The sequence below is a fragment of the Citrus sinensis genome, chromosome 4 (assembly GCF_022201045.2).
Source record: "Citrus sinensis cultivar Valencia sweet orange chromosome 4, DVS_A1.0, whole genome shotgun sequence".
NCBI lineage: Eukaryota > Viridiplantae > Streptophyta > Magnoliopsida > Sapindales > Rutaceae > Citrus > Citrus sinensis.
In genome coordinates, this window is record NC_068559.1 from 24,584,915 (window position 1) to 24,601,602 (window position 16,688).

Sequence of the window (16,688 nt, forward strand, 5' to 3'; positions counted from 1 at the left end):
AGCGTATGAAGGAATTATCGATCATAAAAGTATGCGACTGCAAAGGGCATCGGATGCTTGACAGCAGTGACAGGGCGAGAGCAGGAACAAATCTTTTGGATTTCTGATTTCTGAAGCTAAAATGATGAAATATTGACTTGTGAAGAAGAAACACGCAGGCTGAGACCGCAAGATCGTGCGGTATGTCAGTGAGCCCCCACGTGCAATTGTTTTGATGTGATTCATCACTCGTTACTTGTCTCTTGCATATCATTCGTCTCCTCACCATCTCATTCTTTCTGTTTCTCTATCTTGATCCCTTTGTCCAAATAAAAAAATTGTTATAAAATAAAAATATTAAAAAAATAAAAAATAACGGTACGAGTATCAATACTTTAACGATATAAATATTTTAAAATATTTTTAAAAATACAAAAATTAAATAGATACTAAACTTAAAATACATAAACTAAATAGATTTTTACCCTCACGAGAGATATGAATTTAACACCGCACAACGCAACACTAGTATTTAACATGCAACTCTACTTTAGCATCTATCGGGAGTTGTTTCATAACACGTGAACAATATTGTTCATGCAAGAGCATGACTCGTTAAGTGTGAATTAAAATCTCTATATATTATTAGTTTAGATTTTTTTTTTTTTTTTTTTTTGTGTCCGATTCAATGTAAATGCTGTTGTCGAAAGAAAAGCGCCCCGATGCCTGTTGGTCCAAAGAAATTTTTTTCCACCTAGTATAATTTATTTAACAATCTATGCGAATAATCCGCTTATTCTGAGAGAAAATATCATTTATGACATCATGAAGTTTATTACTGTTTATTTATTTTTGTCGGCAATTCCGTGTATAAGGAATTAGCAAATTTTCTTCCCAAATGTCCTTATCAAACGAGGGTTAAATAAGTCTCGAAACTCCTCTCCCTTTCCTTGTCTGTCTGTTAGTGAAAATCTTCTTATATATGTATATATATATATATAGGTAATTTTTTTTTTTTTTCATTTTTGCTTCCTATTGTGAAGGTAGATTTTCTGTGAGATAGTTTTAAGTAATTGTCTCAATCTAAATCTTGGTGTTTGGTAATGTTTTGGTTTTCATTTTTTTTTTTAATGTGTTAAAATGGGAGTTGTATAGATATGAAGTAGCTCTTGGGTTATAAAATATAAAACGGTAGTAGATCTGTAGATGGATATTATTGGAAGATCTGTTGTTATTTATGACAATTTAGAGCCAAAATTGGAGATAGAAGTTATTAAGAGAGTTAAGGAGTATTCTTTGTGGAGCTCTGAAATTGTGCGTGCATGACGATCAGATGGAGATAATCAAACCTCATGAATAATAGATGTGTTTTTAAAAAATTTTGTTCCAAATTTTATCTCAAATATATATGTGATCTGTTATCAGTGGTAGAAATTTTTTTAAAAATTATAAATGAATTAATTTCGTGTGAATATGCAACGTCATTTGAAATTAAATTTTAGAACATCCGACGCTATTCTTGTATTTATGTTATCCTATGCCACTGAAAATTACATGTGTGCGGGGTTTCATTTTTGTCTAAAAAAATGAATTTGGTTGCCTTTATCAAACTTTGCTCTTTGTACTTGTCATTGATTTTTGTAGACAGCACAATTTGAAGCAATAATCCGCAATCTAATTAAGAAGTTTAATAATATTTGTTATGTTTAAGTATTTAAGCCTTAACAACCATGGTATTTAGGATATGTTTGGAATTATTTGAGAGATTCAAAAGTGGTTTTGAAAAGTTAAAAGTTAATTTTGATATTTGGTAATTTTAAAAAAAATTATTTTTGACAAAATTACTCTATCCTATAGTAGATTTTGAAGAGTACGGGAGAAATAATTTTTTAAAATCTAATTTTGAGAATCAATTTTATACTTAATACAATTCTATATATGTCTTCACATATATTATAAAAATTCAAAATCATTCTTATTTAATTATTATTATTATTATTATTATTATTATTATTAAATTGAAGAGAATACTATTATTATCAATCATTTTGAGATAAAAGAAACACAACAAACAAAATTAATTAAATAAAAAATTATTTTAGTTAACAATTATTATATATTATATATACATGTTTATAAATATGAAAATGAATTTTATTCAATATCATGTCTACTTTAGTCATTTGCATTCTTACTGTAATTCAATAATAAGATTTACCAAATGTCTATAATTACTTTAAACTTGCATCAGTTTTTAAAATAAATTTTACCAAATATTTAACTCATTATCTTTACCGTTGATTATTTCTACAACATAATTAACAGTAATTATTGTTAAATCTATAGCATTACCAAAATAGCTCTTAATTTGAAATATTTTATGGTCCAATGAACCACCACTTTCTTACTATAAAAGCATTGGTTTTGTTGTAGATACAGTAATGAATCAATCTATTCACATGCAAACCAGTTCCACAATAAGCTTTCTTAAGCTCTATTTGATATTGAGGTCAGATAGTTGTAACTTAAAATCTATATTATTAAAGGGTTTGTTAAATATAGTTGCTGTAACTTAGAGCCTAAATTGATTTGATCCACCACTTGTATGATGAAAAACTTATAACATCTTTATTATTTTTGTTAAAATATTATTTAAAAATTATATTTACTACACACTATTGATTTTTATTTCATAGTTACAATTTTTTTTTTCTCACAACAGATATAGCTTAAATGCTACAAATCTTAATACCAAAATAGACCTTAGCCAGAATGAAGCAGTAGATCCTTTGATTGTTTATTAAACATTCACATTTCGATGTTTCGCCAAGTGACAATGACAAAAAGGCTTGCTACCCATACTATAATTAATTAATACAAATGCGCCTAACTCAACATTGCTTATCAATCCCTTTCAATTTTGAAAAATTGTTATCAAATCCACTTCCATGATGTATACATCAAGTTGAATTTTAAGTGACATAAGATTCATTGAAAAAAAATCATTTGGATAAACTCAATAAGGTGAAGTGGTTTTTGTTTCTTTTATGTGAGGAGACTTAGGGCTTGAGGAACTTCAAAATAACAATGTTTCTTAATGGGTTGGAAGTGTAAAAATATATACTTAATATTTTGGTTATTTTTTAATTTTAGCAAGGACTTTCATAGTAAATCAAATAAAAAATAGTCTAAATATCTAATTAAATTTGTAAATTTTAAAAAGTCAAGGGGGCTCCCCCAGTCCTAATATGGCGCCGCCACTTCCTGTTACAATTGATGGGTGTAAAGTCGTTTTTGTTAATGCCTAGATTGTGAGTAAAAATGTAGGTTTCTTGAGATAAGCATATGCTAATACTTTGGATAAAAGCTCATTTAGTCCCTGTATTTTAAGATTAGTATTTATTTAGTTCATGCATTTTTTTAAATGGCTCAAAACATCTGTGTCGTTAAAGTATTGATACCCCTACAGTAACTTTTTTATTTCTTTTGGCTTACTTTTATAATATTACCCTTTTATAATATTTTTTTTTGTTTGGACATTAATAAAAAGAAAATAATTAAATTACCAATTTAATCTTAAAAAATAAAAAAAATTTATATTAATTTTTAATTGTCAAAAATTATATGCAAACTACCAAGTGTGCAAATGACGCTTGCAAAAAAATTAATATAATTTTTTTTAATTTTTAGGGTTAAATTGGTAATTTAATTATTTTCTTTATATTAATGCCCAAACAAAAAAATTATTATAAAAGAGTGATAGTGTAAAAGTAAGTCAAAAGAGATAAAAAGTAATGGTAGGAGTATCAATACTTTAATGGCAGGAATGTTTCACGGTATTTTTAAAAGTACACAAACTAAATGAATACTAATTTTAAAATATAGAGACTAAATGAACTTTTATCCCTAATACTTTTGTTAAACGATGGTATTAGAGCCTGAAATGAAAAATAATGATAGGTTCCTTTAATTTGCCAGAACAAGAAGAAAGTACATGTAAATTCTAATATATTAGATCATCCAAAGGGGCTTGTGCATGTTGAGAATTAAGCTCGATAGCAAGCATGCTACTGCTAATAAATTAAGAATTAATGTACTTTGCTGGGTTGGTTGATTTTTTTCTTTTGAAGTACTGGGTTGGTTGATGTTGATCTAATGACTAATAAGAAAATATTTATTGATGGGTTTATCAGTTGACGAGCCTAGATTGAAGGCTAAACGACCTATAAAAGAAAGGCATGGATATCGTTGATAGTTGACACGGCCATACAGGCATAGCTTGGCACGTTTATTGGCAGGCTTTGAAGAGGCAAAGCAATTAATAATGTACCTCAATTGAAAACCTACATAACCCCACCCATCCTCCGTTTTGTTGTGCAACAATTTAATTACTTGAGGGTGAGTTACTTAATGCTGTCACTGTCACTTTCTACTATCTCGCATTTAACTACAAAAAACAAAAAACATGACCAATTGCTTGTTGCCTGTTGCCTGTTGCCCGTGCTAGTCCTTGTCCCCTTCATCACTGCATGATCCGGGCGGCGATCCGTGCTGCAAAACAAAGACAAATAGTGCTACAAATTAATCACACTGCGTGAGAATACAATTGGAAAACTGTGAACTTTTACATTAGCCCAGTTTAACAGATCACTTGTTTACATTACAAGCCCGTTTAAATCTGTGCCATGAATAAAGTGCTTTTTACCAAGTGAAAAAAAATGTCCAGATCTCCTCCAAAATGAATAACTTAGGAAGGCAGTCTTTCTCTCAAGTTAGGAGTTGACGTCCTTTGAATATTTGAGAGAGTTAAAAATTTGAGCGGTGTTATATCAACATTGATGTCAACATGTCTCAGTATATATATATATATATATAATTGTACATATCAGTTATACTCTCATGTAATATGAGTTGTAATTTAAGTAATAGTCTCATGTCATAAAAAAAAAAAAATCTCCTATTAATGGGCAGAGTAACTAATCATTCAATTATCCTTTCAGTAAGTAGAGGTAGATGGCAGTATTCCAAAAAAAAAAAAAATTGAATAACTAGTTGCAACATTTCAGAAATGTTTAATTGTTAAATTTCCCTTTTATTGATCATGAATTTCCACTATTTTGATGAAGATAAGAGAATTATAATATTTTAATGTTTATGAACATTATAATACATTAATTATATTAGTAATACAGTACATTACGTTCATTTCTAAAATTTAAAGGAATAGTTTAGCCTTCAAGATATGAGTGTCCTTTTTTCTTTTATGAAAAAGTTTGAACACTTTTGGACAACCTACACTGCTTCTTTGTAAAGGCATTTGAAATGAGATAGCTACTACTTACTAATTCATGAACATGAACTCTTACCACGCATGCATGTACATCGCTACAGCCGCACAACAGCTTCCCATTCAATGTGTCTACAGCCTGAAATGCTCCTCCTCCATTGCTCCTCTGCATCAATTATATATATATATATATCAATAATGATTAATAATAATAATAATCTCAAAGCATGAAGTGGCAGATGAATTAATACTTAAGTAACTGTTTCATACTTTGTAAAATTCGACAGCAACAAAGTTAGCCCATCGGTTGCCATGTAGTTCCATTGATAAGCTACGCCTTCACTTTCTCGCTTAGATTTCTTTGAAGTGAAGACTATAAGCCTTTGGTTACTGGCCACCATGTCCTTAACCAGCCGCCAATCTTGTCCGTTTTGCGGCATCTTTGAGACAGGAAACCAGTACTTCATCAAACCGCTTTCATTGAAAACCTTGGTTAAGCCATTTGGGGTCTCAAGTCCTCCAAAATTATTGTTACAATCTCTGTTGGATTAGCTGACAAGAAGGCTTCTATTTCCTTAAAAGTGTCTCTAGCAGGTTCCTTTTTGAAGGACAAAACATCAGAAAGAATTGTGTGTGTTTTAATTGAATCAATTTGATTAAGAAATGTAAGTAATCTATTACTTACAAATGCAGTTATGTCAAGACATTTTCCATCGAAGGAGTACACAACCATATGTCCCCTTTGAAGTCATGTGTCCAACATTAAAGGCTCGAACACCATTCTGCGAATTTTGGGGGAAAAAAAAAAATGTATATATAGCTAATTTGATCTAATTAAAATTTTTTATTTGAATATGTAATCGACGGAGTAACCTCACATTAAGCTGCTGTGTGACGTTATCTTCTTGATTTGTTAAGGTAACTCTTGGAAATCTAGTATGTGGCGGCTCTCCACTAATGGCAAAAGAATTATGTGTTGTTAGGAACGCATATTTGCTGAAATGCAATGAGTCCTTCTGTTAAAAATTGAGAAAAAAAAAACATGATTAAAATTCATGTCAATAATATTCATATTTGAGATTTCAATTTGAGTATATATTTTGTCAATCGGGGAAAACAATAAATAAATAAACTTGAATTCTATGATACTTAACACACAATAAGTGAGTGGACATAAATTTACCTCAAGCTTGAATTGGTCTGTAAAAGATGATCTAACACATCTTGAACCTGTGCTTTCTAAGGAACAAGGGAAACAATCGAGTCCAGCCGCGCAAACCCCGTCAGATGAGCAGTCATCTCCAGGCGAAAATGGCAGACATTAATTATCGGAATCAGACTCATAACTCAGAAATTAACTAAACAAACATATTAAAGCGTTTATTGTCAATTTTCTTCTCTTTTATTTATTTATATATTTTTTTCCATAATGTATTCATTATAAAGAAATGTGACATTGCATTGTCCATTAGAGCAAGCTAATGCAGTGGCAACAACGCTCGAACAAACTGAGGCTATGATTGATAGTATTTTTTTCTGAAATACGCCATTGATGTTTGAAATTACAAGAAGAGTTCTCAGTTTTGAATGACTTTAGTGTTTATATATGATAGGATAGAGCAGTGACAAAAGTAATGAATGAATCTAGATGGTGCACATTTATTACGGTACCTTAAAACGACAAAAGAACGAAGTCATACAATTATCTCGGGCTGATTGCAGTGATTAAAGCATATAAGCCTAAAATGGAATAATAGAAATTGTTTCCCAATCTGATAAGATCGGATACTCTATTTGTTGCGAAAATATGTAAACTATGAGGTTGATATAATTAGTAATAGTGTGGCTGCATGCCAGCGTTACTTGAGTTGTATTTCTTAAACGGAATTACACCAAGTTTTGTTTGATATAACATTTTAAAAAGAGTTATGAACGTTTACTTAATATAACCTTTTTATTTATAATTCGATTCTATTTTGGAAATTCATTGAGATTATGGAGCCTCTTCATGCTATACCATTTTTAAATTTTCATGATTAAACAATGGCCATTTTTAATATTATGAAAACAAGAGGGCTGATATTATGCACACCATGGTACGCTATAACCATTTTATTAGCCGGGCTATAGTCTTCACAGATTACGACATAGTCCTGCCAATAAAAAGGTGATGCATGAAAACAATCAGCCACCGAAATATAAAAGATAACTGTAAAGGCATGAATTAGATTTTAATTTTCAGGTGATTATTGGCCTGTGAGCTTTAATTTATTAGTTTAATTTATTTGAATTTAAGCTTTGTTCTACTTTTGAACAAATTTAAAATCACGAAATTCAACAATTAAATTTACCCAAAAAACTTTTTACTAGTAATAGGGATGGCAAATGGGTCGGATACGCGGACCAGTCTTGGCCAAGCCTAGCCACTGATTTGTTGAGTGAACCGCAGGCCCGAAGCCGAAAGTCCTAGGCCCAGCTAGGAAACAAGATTGACAACCAAATTCCACCTACGTGAGCTAAATTTACCCAAAAACTTAATTATATCACTAACTGCGAAACACATACAATTCTTTCGTATATGGAACGCACTTATGTCAAAATCAAACACACCAATTCATCATATGCATATGATAGACGCTATAAAATTGGTCGGTGAGCTCCATTGGAACACTGGGTGAAGGGATCAGTAAGCTAGCTGGGTTTGTTTTCACGTACGCATTGCATGGAATAATGGAAATCACCGGTTTTCAGTAACAACAGTTTCGACTTGAACTTCAGCAGGAGTTGGCTCGACGACGTTACGTTGACATTGGAGCGTGCACGTTGCAATAACAGTTGGATTCATGGTGGCGTGTGATAAAGCCAGCCAAAGAACGCTTGCAGTTGATCAAGTTAATAAGCATTTGATGCCAAGGAGGCGAAATTATGATCAGAATGCAGCACACAAATTACATACTCTCTCAATAGGTTAATTTCTCAGCTTTCACATCTTCTCTCTTTCTTTTTAAATTGATTCACAGTGTGAATTAAATATTAATCCTAATCAAATCCTAAAATCACATTGTATAAATAAGCGCGTACAAACTGACGAAGATATTAATTATATAAAATTATTATGATCCCACATAATTTAGAAAAAAATATTACATTTTTCAACTAATTTCTTTGTGCCATATCAATTTATACATATTAATTTATTCAAAATTATTTGTGATTTTTTTATTATTATTCCTGCAATAAAAAATCTTTTGACAGCGAAAAAGTAATAAAAGGAAAACCTTGTAAGAAAATAATAAAAAAGAAATAAGGAAATTATTTAAAACAACGGCCGAAGAAGTCAGAGCCTTTTAACCCGAGAGACAGAAAACGGGCCTGAGATGCCAAATCCCAATTCTTGAGCACAGGGTTGAAGGTGAGGATCTCAGAAAATCTTGTTGAGAGAGAGGGAGAGCGGCTGACCAAAAGCCCACCAATAAAGATGCCGACTCTCTCAAAGCTCTACACGATGCAAGAAGCTGCTCACCACAACACCAAAGACGATTGCTGGATTGTCGTTCATAACAAGGTACCCTTTCTTTTTCCCCCCTTCGTGATTTGCATCAATCAAACTTCTTATTTGATTCAATTCATTAGCCAAAAAAGTTAGGATTTGAATACCGGGTTAGCCATGGGTCAAATAGTTGCTCTTTGGGCTTGAAAAATAAAATTATTATCAAGATGCAGTCACAACTGGCGTGTAAAACATTTGTGAACAGTTAATCCCAAAAGCGTTACTTGATTGGTAATTGCTCCGACGATTGGTATTGAATTAATTGCTTCAGTATCATCCATGTTTTGTTCCATTTGGCTTATCTTTACTGTGTGCTGATTGATTACCTTTAGTAAATTTCTGTGCTTGCTGAATAGTTCCGCATACTAATAGCTACCGGATTGTAGAGTAGATCGAGGATTGTGATATATGTAATGCCTATTGCTATTGATTGAATCAGAGGTTCCAAGGAATTTCAAATATATATTTTTTTTTTGGTAAATAATGTTCTGAAATTTGGTAAATATCTCTTATGTCAATCTCAGGTGTATGATGTCACTTCATATTTGGATGATCATCCTGGTGGAGATGATGTAGTTCTTGCTGCAACGGGTAATTCTTTTCTTGCAGTTAGTTTATACATAATATATCTCTCGTGGAACTTTCCTGCACAAGTCTATTACAATCCAAGTATGATCTGTGACGATGTGGGATCTGATTACGTTATGTATTATGTTTTTAATTCAAAGAGTATTACCTTCTGTATCAATGTCATAGATGTTGAACCCTCGATATGTTTTGATGCTTGTAATTTCATTATTGTAGCAAAAGATGCAACAGACGAATTTGAAGATGCTGGGCATAGCAAAGATGCAAGGGAACTCCTGGAGAGCTTTTGTATCGGTGAGCTTGACACTTCATCTCCATTGATCCCAGAACTTGAAATTTCGTCTAAAAGGCAACCGTCAGATTTTGCACTAAAGCTCAAGAACTTGACAAAGCAATACTGGGCTGCTCCTGTTGCTGTTGTTGGCATCTCCGTGATGGTTGGCTTCTTGTGCTTGCGCAAGAAGTGAACCAACGCATCTCCATTAAACTGTCTAGTATGCTTGCATGAAATTTTGGAATTGCAAAAGCAGGCTATAATTTATAGAAAAACGGTGACGCACAATAATTTCTCTTTTCTATTTTTATTTTTTAAGAGTTCTACCAATTCATTAGGTGTTCCCAGATTCTCAATTTTATTATGTCTAACATGTTTTAAATATAATGATGTTATTGATAATGTTCTGAAGCGGAGATTTCGAGTTGTAAGCAGCTTCAAGTGTATGATTTTGAATTTGTGAGCAGCATTCATGTATGTAAACTCAATAGCCTCCCCTATTTCAGCAGCTATCGAAACTGTATATTCATTAGACGCCACTTGTTTGGGAAGTTTGATTGAAACCATTTCGCTGGATTTCACTTACAATAATGTTCACGGGATATCTTGAGCTTCAAGCTATGTAATCTGGATAGCTATTCCTGGAAATGGCTGGAATGGATCAATCCAAACTCTAAAGATTGGAGAATAACAGACGTTTAAGTTCATGAGTCATTGGAATTAACTTCCTTTCAGAATAAAGAAAGATAGCAGCATATACAAGAAAGGTGTTATAACGAAACCTACCCAGACGGAATAAACAGTGTTTTTTTTTTTAAAAAAAAAAATTTATAAAATAATGGATTTTGGGCTTTTCCTAATTTGCTGGCCCAGTTCAAGGTGATAATCGATGAATAATAAAAGGGTTATTTCCACCTAACCCCCAAATCTTTCAACATTTTCCACTGAACACCCAAACTTTTCGACATTTTCTACTGCACACCTAATTCTGTTAATTTGACCGTTATTTTTAACGGAACTATTTGAAAGTTAAAGAAATGTCTGAAATACCCCTTATCTTGAATTAGAAAAGAATTAAATGGGATAAAATATTAATCTAATAATTAATATTTACATTAAAAATTCTTAATTAAAAGTAATTAATAATAATCCCATCAATTAATTTATCAAATAAATTTAATTTATTATTATTAAATAATATTTATGGCATGAACTTCCAAATTTACCCTTTGACCGTTAGAATAAATGGTCAAATTAACGGATTTGAGTGTGGATTGAGTATTGTTGAAACATTTGGGTGTACAGTGGTATGTGTTGAAAAATTTGGGAGCAGGACAGAATTAACCCATAATAAAATATAAAGCGAAACTGTTCCTACGTCGCCGACGTGAAAACTAACTGGTTAAATTTCCTCTTAAAAATAAGCATAAGCAATTTATCGGGAGAAGGAAGAAGAAAGTAGAAAGAAGAGAAGGGGTGGTGGGAGAAGGGATGGCGAATCTGGCAGTACAGAAGAACACGCTGTACGTAGGAGGACTAGCAGAGGAAGTGAACGAGGCAATACTACACGCAGCATTCATACCCTTCGGCGACATTAAGGACGTGAAGACGCCGTTGGATCAGGCCACCCAGAAGCATCGCTCTTTTGGGTTCGTTACCTTCCTCGAAAAAGAAGACGCCATCCAGGCTATGGATAACATGGACGGTGCTGAACTCTACGGCCGTGTCCTTACTGTTAACTACGCCCTCCCGGAACGCATCAAGGGTGGCGAGCAAGGCTGGGCCGCTCAGCCCAGTATGTTTCCCTTGCTTTCTTTTTCTTTTCTTCTTTTTCAATTTTCTTCCGTTTTTTAGATTTGGTTTTGTTACTAAATTTTGATTTTGACCCACTGTATTGTCGGGGCTTAGGGTTTAGGTTTGGCTTTGTTAGAAGTAAATATTAGTTTGACTTCTCTATAATTTTTCTTCATAGGCAGTGATAATTGATTGTTAACCCTTGAAATGAAATTATGAAAAATGAATATTTTTTGGTCTGAAGATAGATCTCTCATCAGATTGAGTTTTGGAGCTCAGTTACCTTGATTGCTAAAATTATCACTGATTCCCTTCATTGCTGTTTGTGTCTATGATTTTATTTATTGTAGGACTTGAATATGTTTCAACCACTTGTCTTGTAGAGGCGGAAAGAACTTGGAAGAGTCTCTTAGCTATTCCATTTTAATTTGTTCTCTCCTAGACAAGTCTATATAAAATCTTTTACGATGGTGTTTTTGAATAATATTCTGGGAAGCAGCACTGTTAATTGCTGATTTTCAATTTAATTGTTGTTGTACGTTTAAGATTTTCAATTTCTTTTCTGTACCTTCCTTTCTCTTGTCTAGGTTTAGGGTTTCTAAGAAGCATAAAGACATTTTCTATTTCTTGTCATTTTTCAGTGGTAGGTATAGGTTGATTTCTTCGAAGGTTGAGGACAGAATATTCAATGCTTGTGTATTTAGCTTTGTGTGTGTATTAGATCTCATAGTCACGGTGATATCAGTGAAAAATAAAATTTGTGGTTAATTCCATGAGAACATATTTGTTTTCTTCAGGTTACTTATATCAAACACAAACTTTGTTGATATCTTATAAAGTACAGGAGATCTAGGACTTTCCGGCACTAAATGCTAGTGTTGTATGTATCAGGTGTTAAATGATCAGGCAGATCAGTATTTTTCTGATGAGACTCAATTCTGTTTTTCTCATTTTCCAGTTTGGGCGGATGCCGATACGTGGTTCGAGAGGCAACAACAAGAGGAGGAGATGCAGCGTTTGCAGGCAGAGAACCGTGCCGCAATGCAGGCTGCAGAGGAGTTGCATAGAAAGAAAATGGCAGAGGATAGAGAAGGAGAAAAAGAAGAAGATTCTGAGATGAAGGATGACCCTATGGCCAGGGCTGAAGCTGAGGTTTTGAAGCAAAACAATAGTTCTTAGATTGCAAACTGGGGCCTGAATGAAGTAATGGTATACAAACTAACATTTTTGTTTCTTTTTGTTGCTTCTTTTAGTTTCATCAATATCTGTAAGTTACCGGTAACTCTCTTGTAGAACCTTTGTGAGAGAAAGGAATACCTGCATTTTATTTAGATGCAAATTTACTTCTATATAACTGTGTAGATACCTAATCAAATTTCGATTTCATAACTCCCCTCTTCTTCATGGATGTTATACTGGTCATAACTGCTTTCTTCATCATGGATGTCATATCAGTTGAGACCTGGTGGATGGTACTATGATATCTCAGTTTTAATTCAAGTCATTCATATCAGATGTGCAATTTCAACTTTTGCATTTTATCTGTTCGAATTTATATTATGAGTATGAGCGAGATATGGACTAAATAAAGGAGCGTGAAATGGCAGTTAGTTAGAACTCATTTCTCTAAAGAACATTCATCGTTCTTTGCGTGATTATGCATGTTTAAGACAAACAATGTCATGAATTACACAGTTATTTAAAAACAAGCAAAGTTCATGAGTTGCTTGGGCAGTTGCGTTAAACACATTTGGGTAAAGATACAACATCCGCTGAAGAATCAGGAATCTTTATTATTAGTATTTTTGACCTTATCACAGAAGCATTTTTGGAATCCGAAAGAGAAAGAGAAACAAGCAGAATCCTACCAAATAAATAAACGAAATAATAATCTGCATCATTCTAAATCATGCAAGAGATTTACCCGAGTCAACATGGAATCACAGAGCTTCACCGCATCTAAATTATCTCGTACGTTATGTACTCTCACAATGTTTGCACCTCCCAGAACCCCAGCAGTGATAGAAGCAATGGTTGCAGGATCTCTCTCATCAGCAGAAGGGCGATTGCATATTTCACCTAAAAATCTTTTCCTGGAGGGTCCTATCAATATAGGAGCATGAGATGCAGCCAAACTTTTCATTGCAATATGTCTCCTTATAGCTGGCAACCCGAGGAGGATGTCCAAATTATGTTCCGCTTTCTTTGAAAACCCAATTCCAGGGTCAATAATAATCCTCCAAGCTGGGATACCTGATAATTCTGCATCTCTAACTTTTGAATACAACTCGGAAGCAACCTGCTTACAAACATCATCGTACTGCAGGTTCTCCTCATTCTGCATTGTGGATGGGTCTCCCCTCATATGCATTGCGACATATGGAACCTTAAGGCCAGCAACAACTTTGTACATGTCAGGGTCCAATTGCCCAGCAGATACATCATTTACGATATGAGCCCCTTTGCCGACTGCCTCTGAAGCAACTTTTGAATAAAATGTATCCACAGAGACAAGCTTCCCTTCCATCTCCGGCATTGTTAGAACAGCTTCTAAGACAGGGATGAGTCTTTCCAACTCTTTTTCAGCGGAAATCTTGGTGGCCATAGGCCGTGTGGATTGTGCACCAATATCAATCATATCTGCCCCTTCTGAAATCATCAAGCGAACCTGAGAAACTGCTGCTTCTACTGATTGGAACTTTCCTCCATCGCTAAAACTATCTGGGGTCAAATTAAGGATACCCATGACAGATGTTTTCAGAGACCAATCCCATAAAAGGTTTCCAATAGGTAAAACCCTTTTCATCCCTTCCTTCCCAATCAAGGACTCGCCACCCAGTTTCTCCCATGTTTCGAAAAGTCCGTTGTGTTGTTGTGACAATGAATGCCAGCAAGCAACTGTATCACTCTCTACAGACGATCCCAATAAATCCAACAATGGGGCCACTACAAACGGTCTCTCCCAAATTCTCTCATGAGGAACAGTTAGTATATCAGAATGAATACTGAACCTTCCATAGAACAGTATATCCAAATCAATTGGTCTTGGACCATGCCTTATTCCATTAGTACGACCCATGTCTTTTTCAATTTTCTTAAGCACTCCCAAGAGCTCGTGTGGCCCAAGCTTTGTAACACCTCTAACTGCTGAGTTGAGAAAGCGAGGCTGATCAGTTACATAAGCTGGTTCAGTCTCATAGAGACAACCATGCCTGGTGATGTTTACACCTAATTTCTTCATCAATTGCAAGGCTTCATTGAAATTACAAAGTCTGTCACCCACATTACTTCCCATAGCAATCACTACTTCCTGCTCTTGGGATTGAACTTCAACCGTGGTTTCTGGGGATGAATGGAAAAATGAATAACACGTTGCTGCAATGAAAGGTAGCAACTGTCAAAGAACTTAACGAAGAAAACTTTCATAACCTCCAATGTAAGAAAAATTCCAATACTTATTGTGTCACTTGGACCCCAAAACATAAATTCATGGCTGATTGTTGATTACATACATCTAACAAGAGTGGAGTCTGGCTACATTATTGGTATTAAAGTGCAATACAATAATAAAAGATCAAATCCACATTACCTCTACAGCCCTTCATGACAGCACCAACCCCACGTCTAGTGGGCAAAAGCAGATTGAAAATATTCATCTGGAGTAGCTTCTCAATAACTTAGGTGAAGCTGATCATATTTTTCTAGTTATAACTCCCTTCACACGGCATCAATCTATATGATACCAAAAAAGATATGAAAAACGATAAAATTTAAATCTTAATCTTCACTAAGAGAAAGTAATACAAAGTTGAACTTCAAAGATTCTGAAACCACAGATTTTCCTTTTTCTTTGAGAGGTTATGCTACTAAAAGCTGTAAACTATAAGAATGATGAAAGATCATGAAACTGGGTGCCTTACTTCATTAAATTTGATGTAAGTGAACAATTGAATAACCCAAAAGAGGGACATGCACAGGAAAACAAATGACACTACAGATTGAATTCAATTGATTCATGGAGACTGAAGAGAAGAGAGGACAGTGGTCAATTTAATATGCACCGCTAATGTGGAAATTTCATCGTTTTGGGAAAGACAGCCATCGTTAAAAATACTATTGTTACTATTATTATCATTATGAGAAATTATCCACGGACCACCTGATTTTTCGAACTTTTTTAAAAATACACAAAGACATTTTTTCTTTGCAGAACCCCACCTAAAGTTTACAAAGTGTTTGAGTTGTCCGCCATCTTAACTCTATTAAAGAAATTAACAAAATATTGATTAAATGACAATTTTGCCATGAACATAAAATGACTATTTTGCCCCAATAAATGACCCCAAAAAGAAAAAGAAAAAATCAGATAACTTATTTGTTTGCAATATAGATATTAAAAGATAGGAAAAGAAAATCAGATTGTTCTTCCTCTAGTGAAATTACTACAGCTGCAAAAACTTAACTACTTAGTTTATCGTAAAAGTAAAATTCCGAATTAGACTTATAGCTTGAAACTAATCTAACTAAACTAAAATAGATCGGACAAAACAAAAGCAATAAAGGGGATTATTTAAGCACTGATCACAATTCATAAGCATGCAAAACAAACTGAATTATTTTCAGAAATGAAAACATATATAACTCAAATTAAAAAAATACCAAATTGAAATCAAACAAATTAAAAAAAAAGGGCAGCAAGCAAATTACTTTACCAACTAAACCATAAATATAATGCAGCACCTAATTCAGCCAAACTTACAATCATACATTTGAGTGTGGTGTTAGAAACAAGCTGAATGCAACCAATCAACTGAAATTTCGAAGTCCCTAATTTAATTGGAAGATAATATCCCAACCCTAACACAACAGCAGCTACAACTACCAAGAGGCAAAAACAAAATCACGAAAGATTGCCGGCTTGCTGTAGCGGAAGATGGTGACACGATGCTGGTAGTGTGGCGCGGTGGAGCGAGTTCTGAGCAACAAGAAATTGCGTGGCTGTTGGTGCGGTGGAGACTTGGCAGTGCGGTGGCTGCTGGGGAGGCTGAAGGCTTGGCGCGGTGACTGATCAACGTCGGCGGTGAGCCGATGAGTTGAGCGGCTTGAGAGTTGCGAGAGAAGAGAATGCTCCTTGAGAATTGAGACACGTTTGTGAACGACGAGAATGTGAATTTTATTTATATTTATATTTATATTTTAATTTTAGTTTTTAATTT

The 16,688-nt window shown here is 33.8% G+C and overlaps 3 protein-coding genes and 1 pseudogene across 5 annotated transcripts; 2 read left to right on the forward strand and 2 right to left on the reverse strand.

Moving 5' to 3' along the window:
• Window positions 1-4,482: 4,482 nt before the first annotated feature.
• On the reverse strand, window positions 4,483-6,964 carry LOC102627576 (PI-PLC X domain-containing protein At5g67130-like; annotated as a pseudogene).
• A 1,634-nt stretch (window positions 6,965-8,598) lies between these two features.
• Window positions 8,599-10,212, forward strand: LOC102618444 (cytochrome b5). Its single transcript, XM_006484171.4, has 3 exons — window positions 8,599-8,831; window positions 9,341-9,407; window positions 9,621-10,212. The coding sequence occupies exons 1-3, from the start codon at window positions 8,745-8,747 to the stop codon at window positions 9,869-9,871; spliced, it is 405 nt and encodes a 134-aa protein (XP_006484234.1). The 5' UTR covers window positions 8,599-8,744; the 3' UTR covers window positions 9,872-10,212.
• An 850-nt stretch (window positions 10,213-11,062) lies between these two features.
• On the forward strand, window positions 11,063-12,861 carry LOC102618159 (uncharacterized). Its single transcript, XM_006484170.4, has 2 exons — window positions 11,063-11,473; window positions 12,431-12,861. Exons 1-2 carry the CDS (start codon window positions 11,170-11,172, stop codon window positions 12,649-12,651), a joined length of 525 nt encoding a protein of 174 aa, XP_006484233.1. The 5' UTR covers window positions 11,063-11,169; the 3' UTR covers window positions 12,652-12,861.
• A 379-nt stretch (window positions 12,862-13,240) lies between these two features.
• On the reverse strand, window positions 13,241-16,640 carry LOC102617876 (folate synthesis bifunctional protein, mitochondrial). 3 transcript variants are annotated; one of them, XM_015531993.3, is made up of 3 exons: window positions 16,240-16,640; window positions 15,062-15,204; window positions 13,241-14,847 (listed from the first exon to the last, which is right to left on the reverse strand). In XM_015531993.3, exons 2-3 carry the CDS (start codon window positions 15,126-15,128, stop codon window positions 13,370-13,372), a joined length of 1,545 nt encoding a protein of 514 aa, XP_015387479.1. In that variant the 5' UTR covers window positions 15,129-15,204; window positions 16,240-16,640; the 3' UTR covers window positions 13,241-13,369. The 3 variants fall into 3 exon arrangements, with proteins under 3 accessions (XP_015387479.1, XP_015387478.1, XP_024956994.1); XM_015531992.3 differs by having other exon boundaries at window positions 16,232-16,640; XM_025101226.2 differs by having other exon boundaries at window positions 15,062-16,640.
• Between the last annotated feature and the right edge of the window lie 48 nt (window positions 16,641-16,688).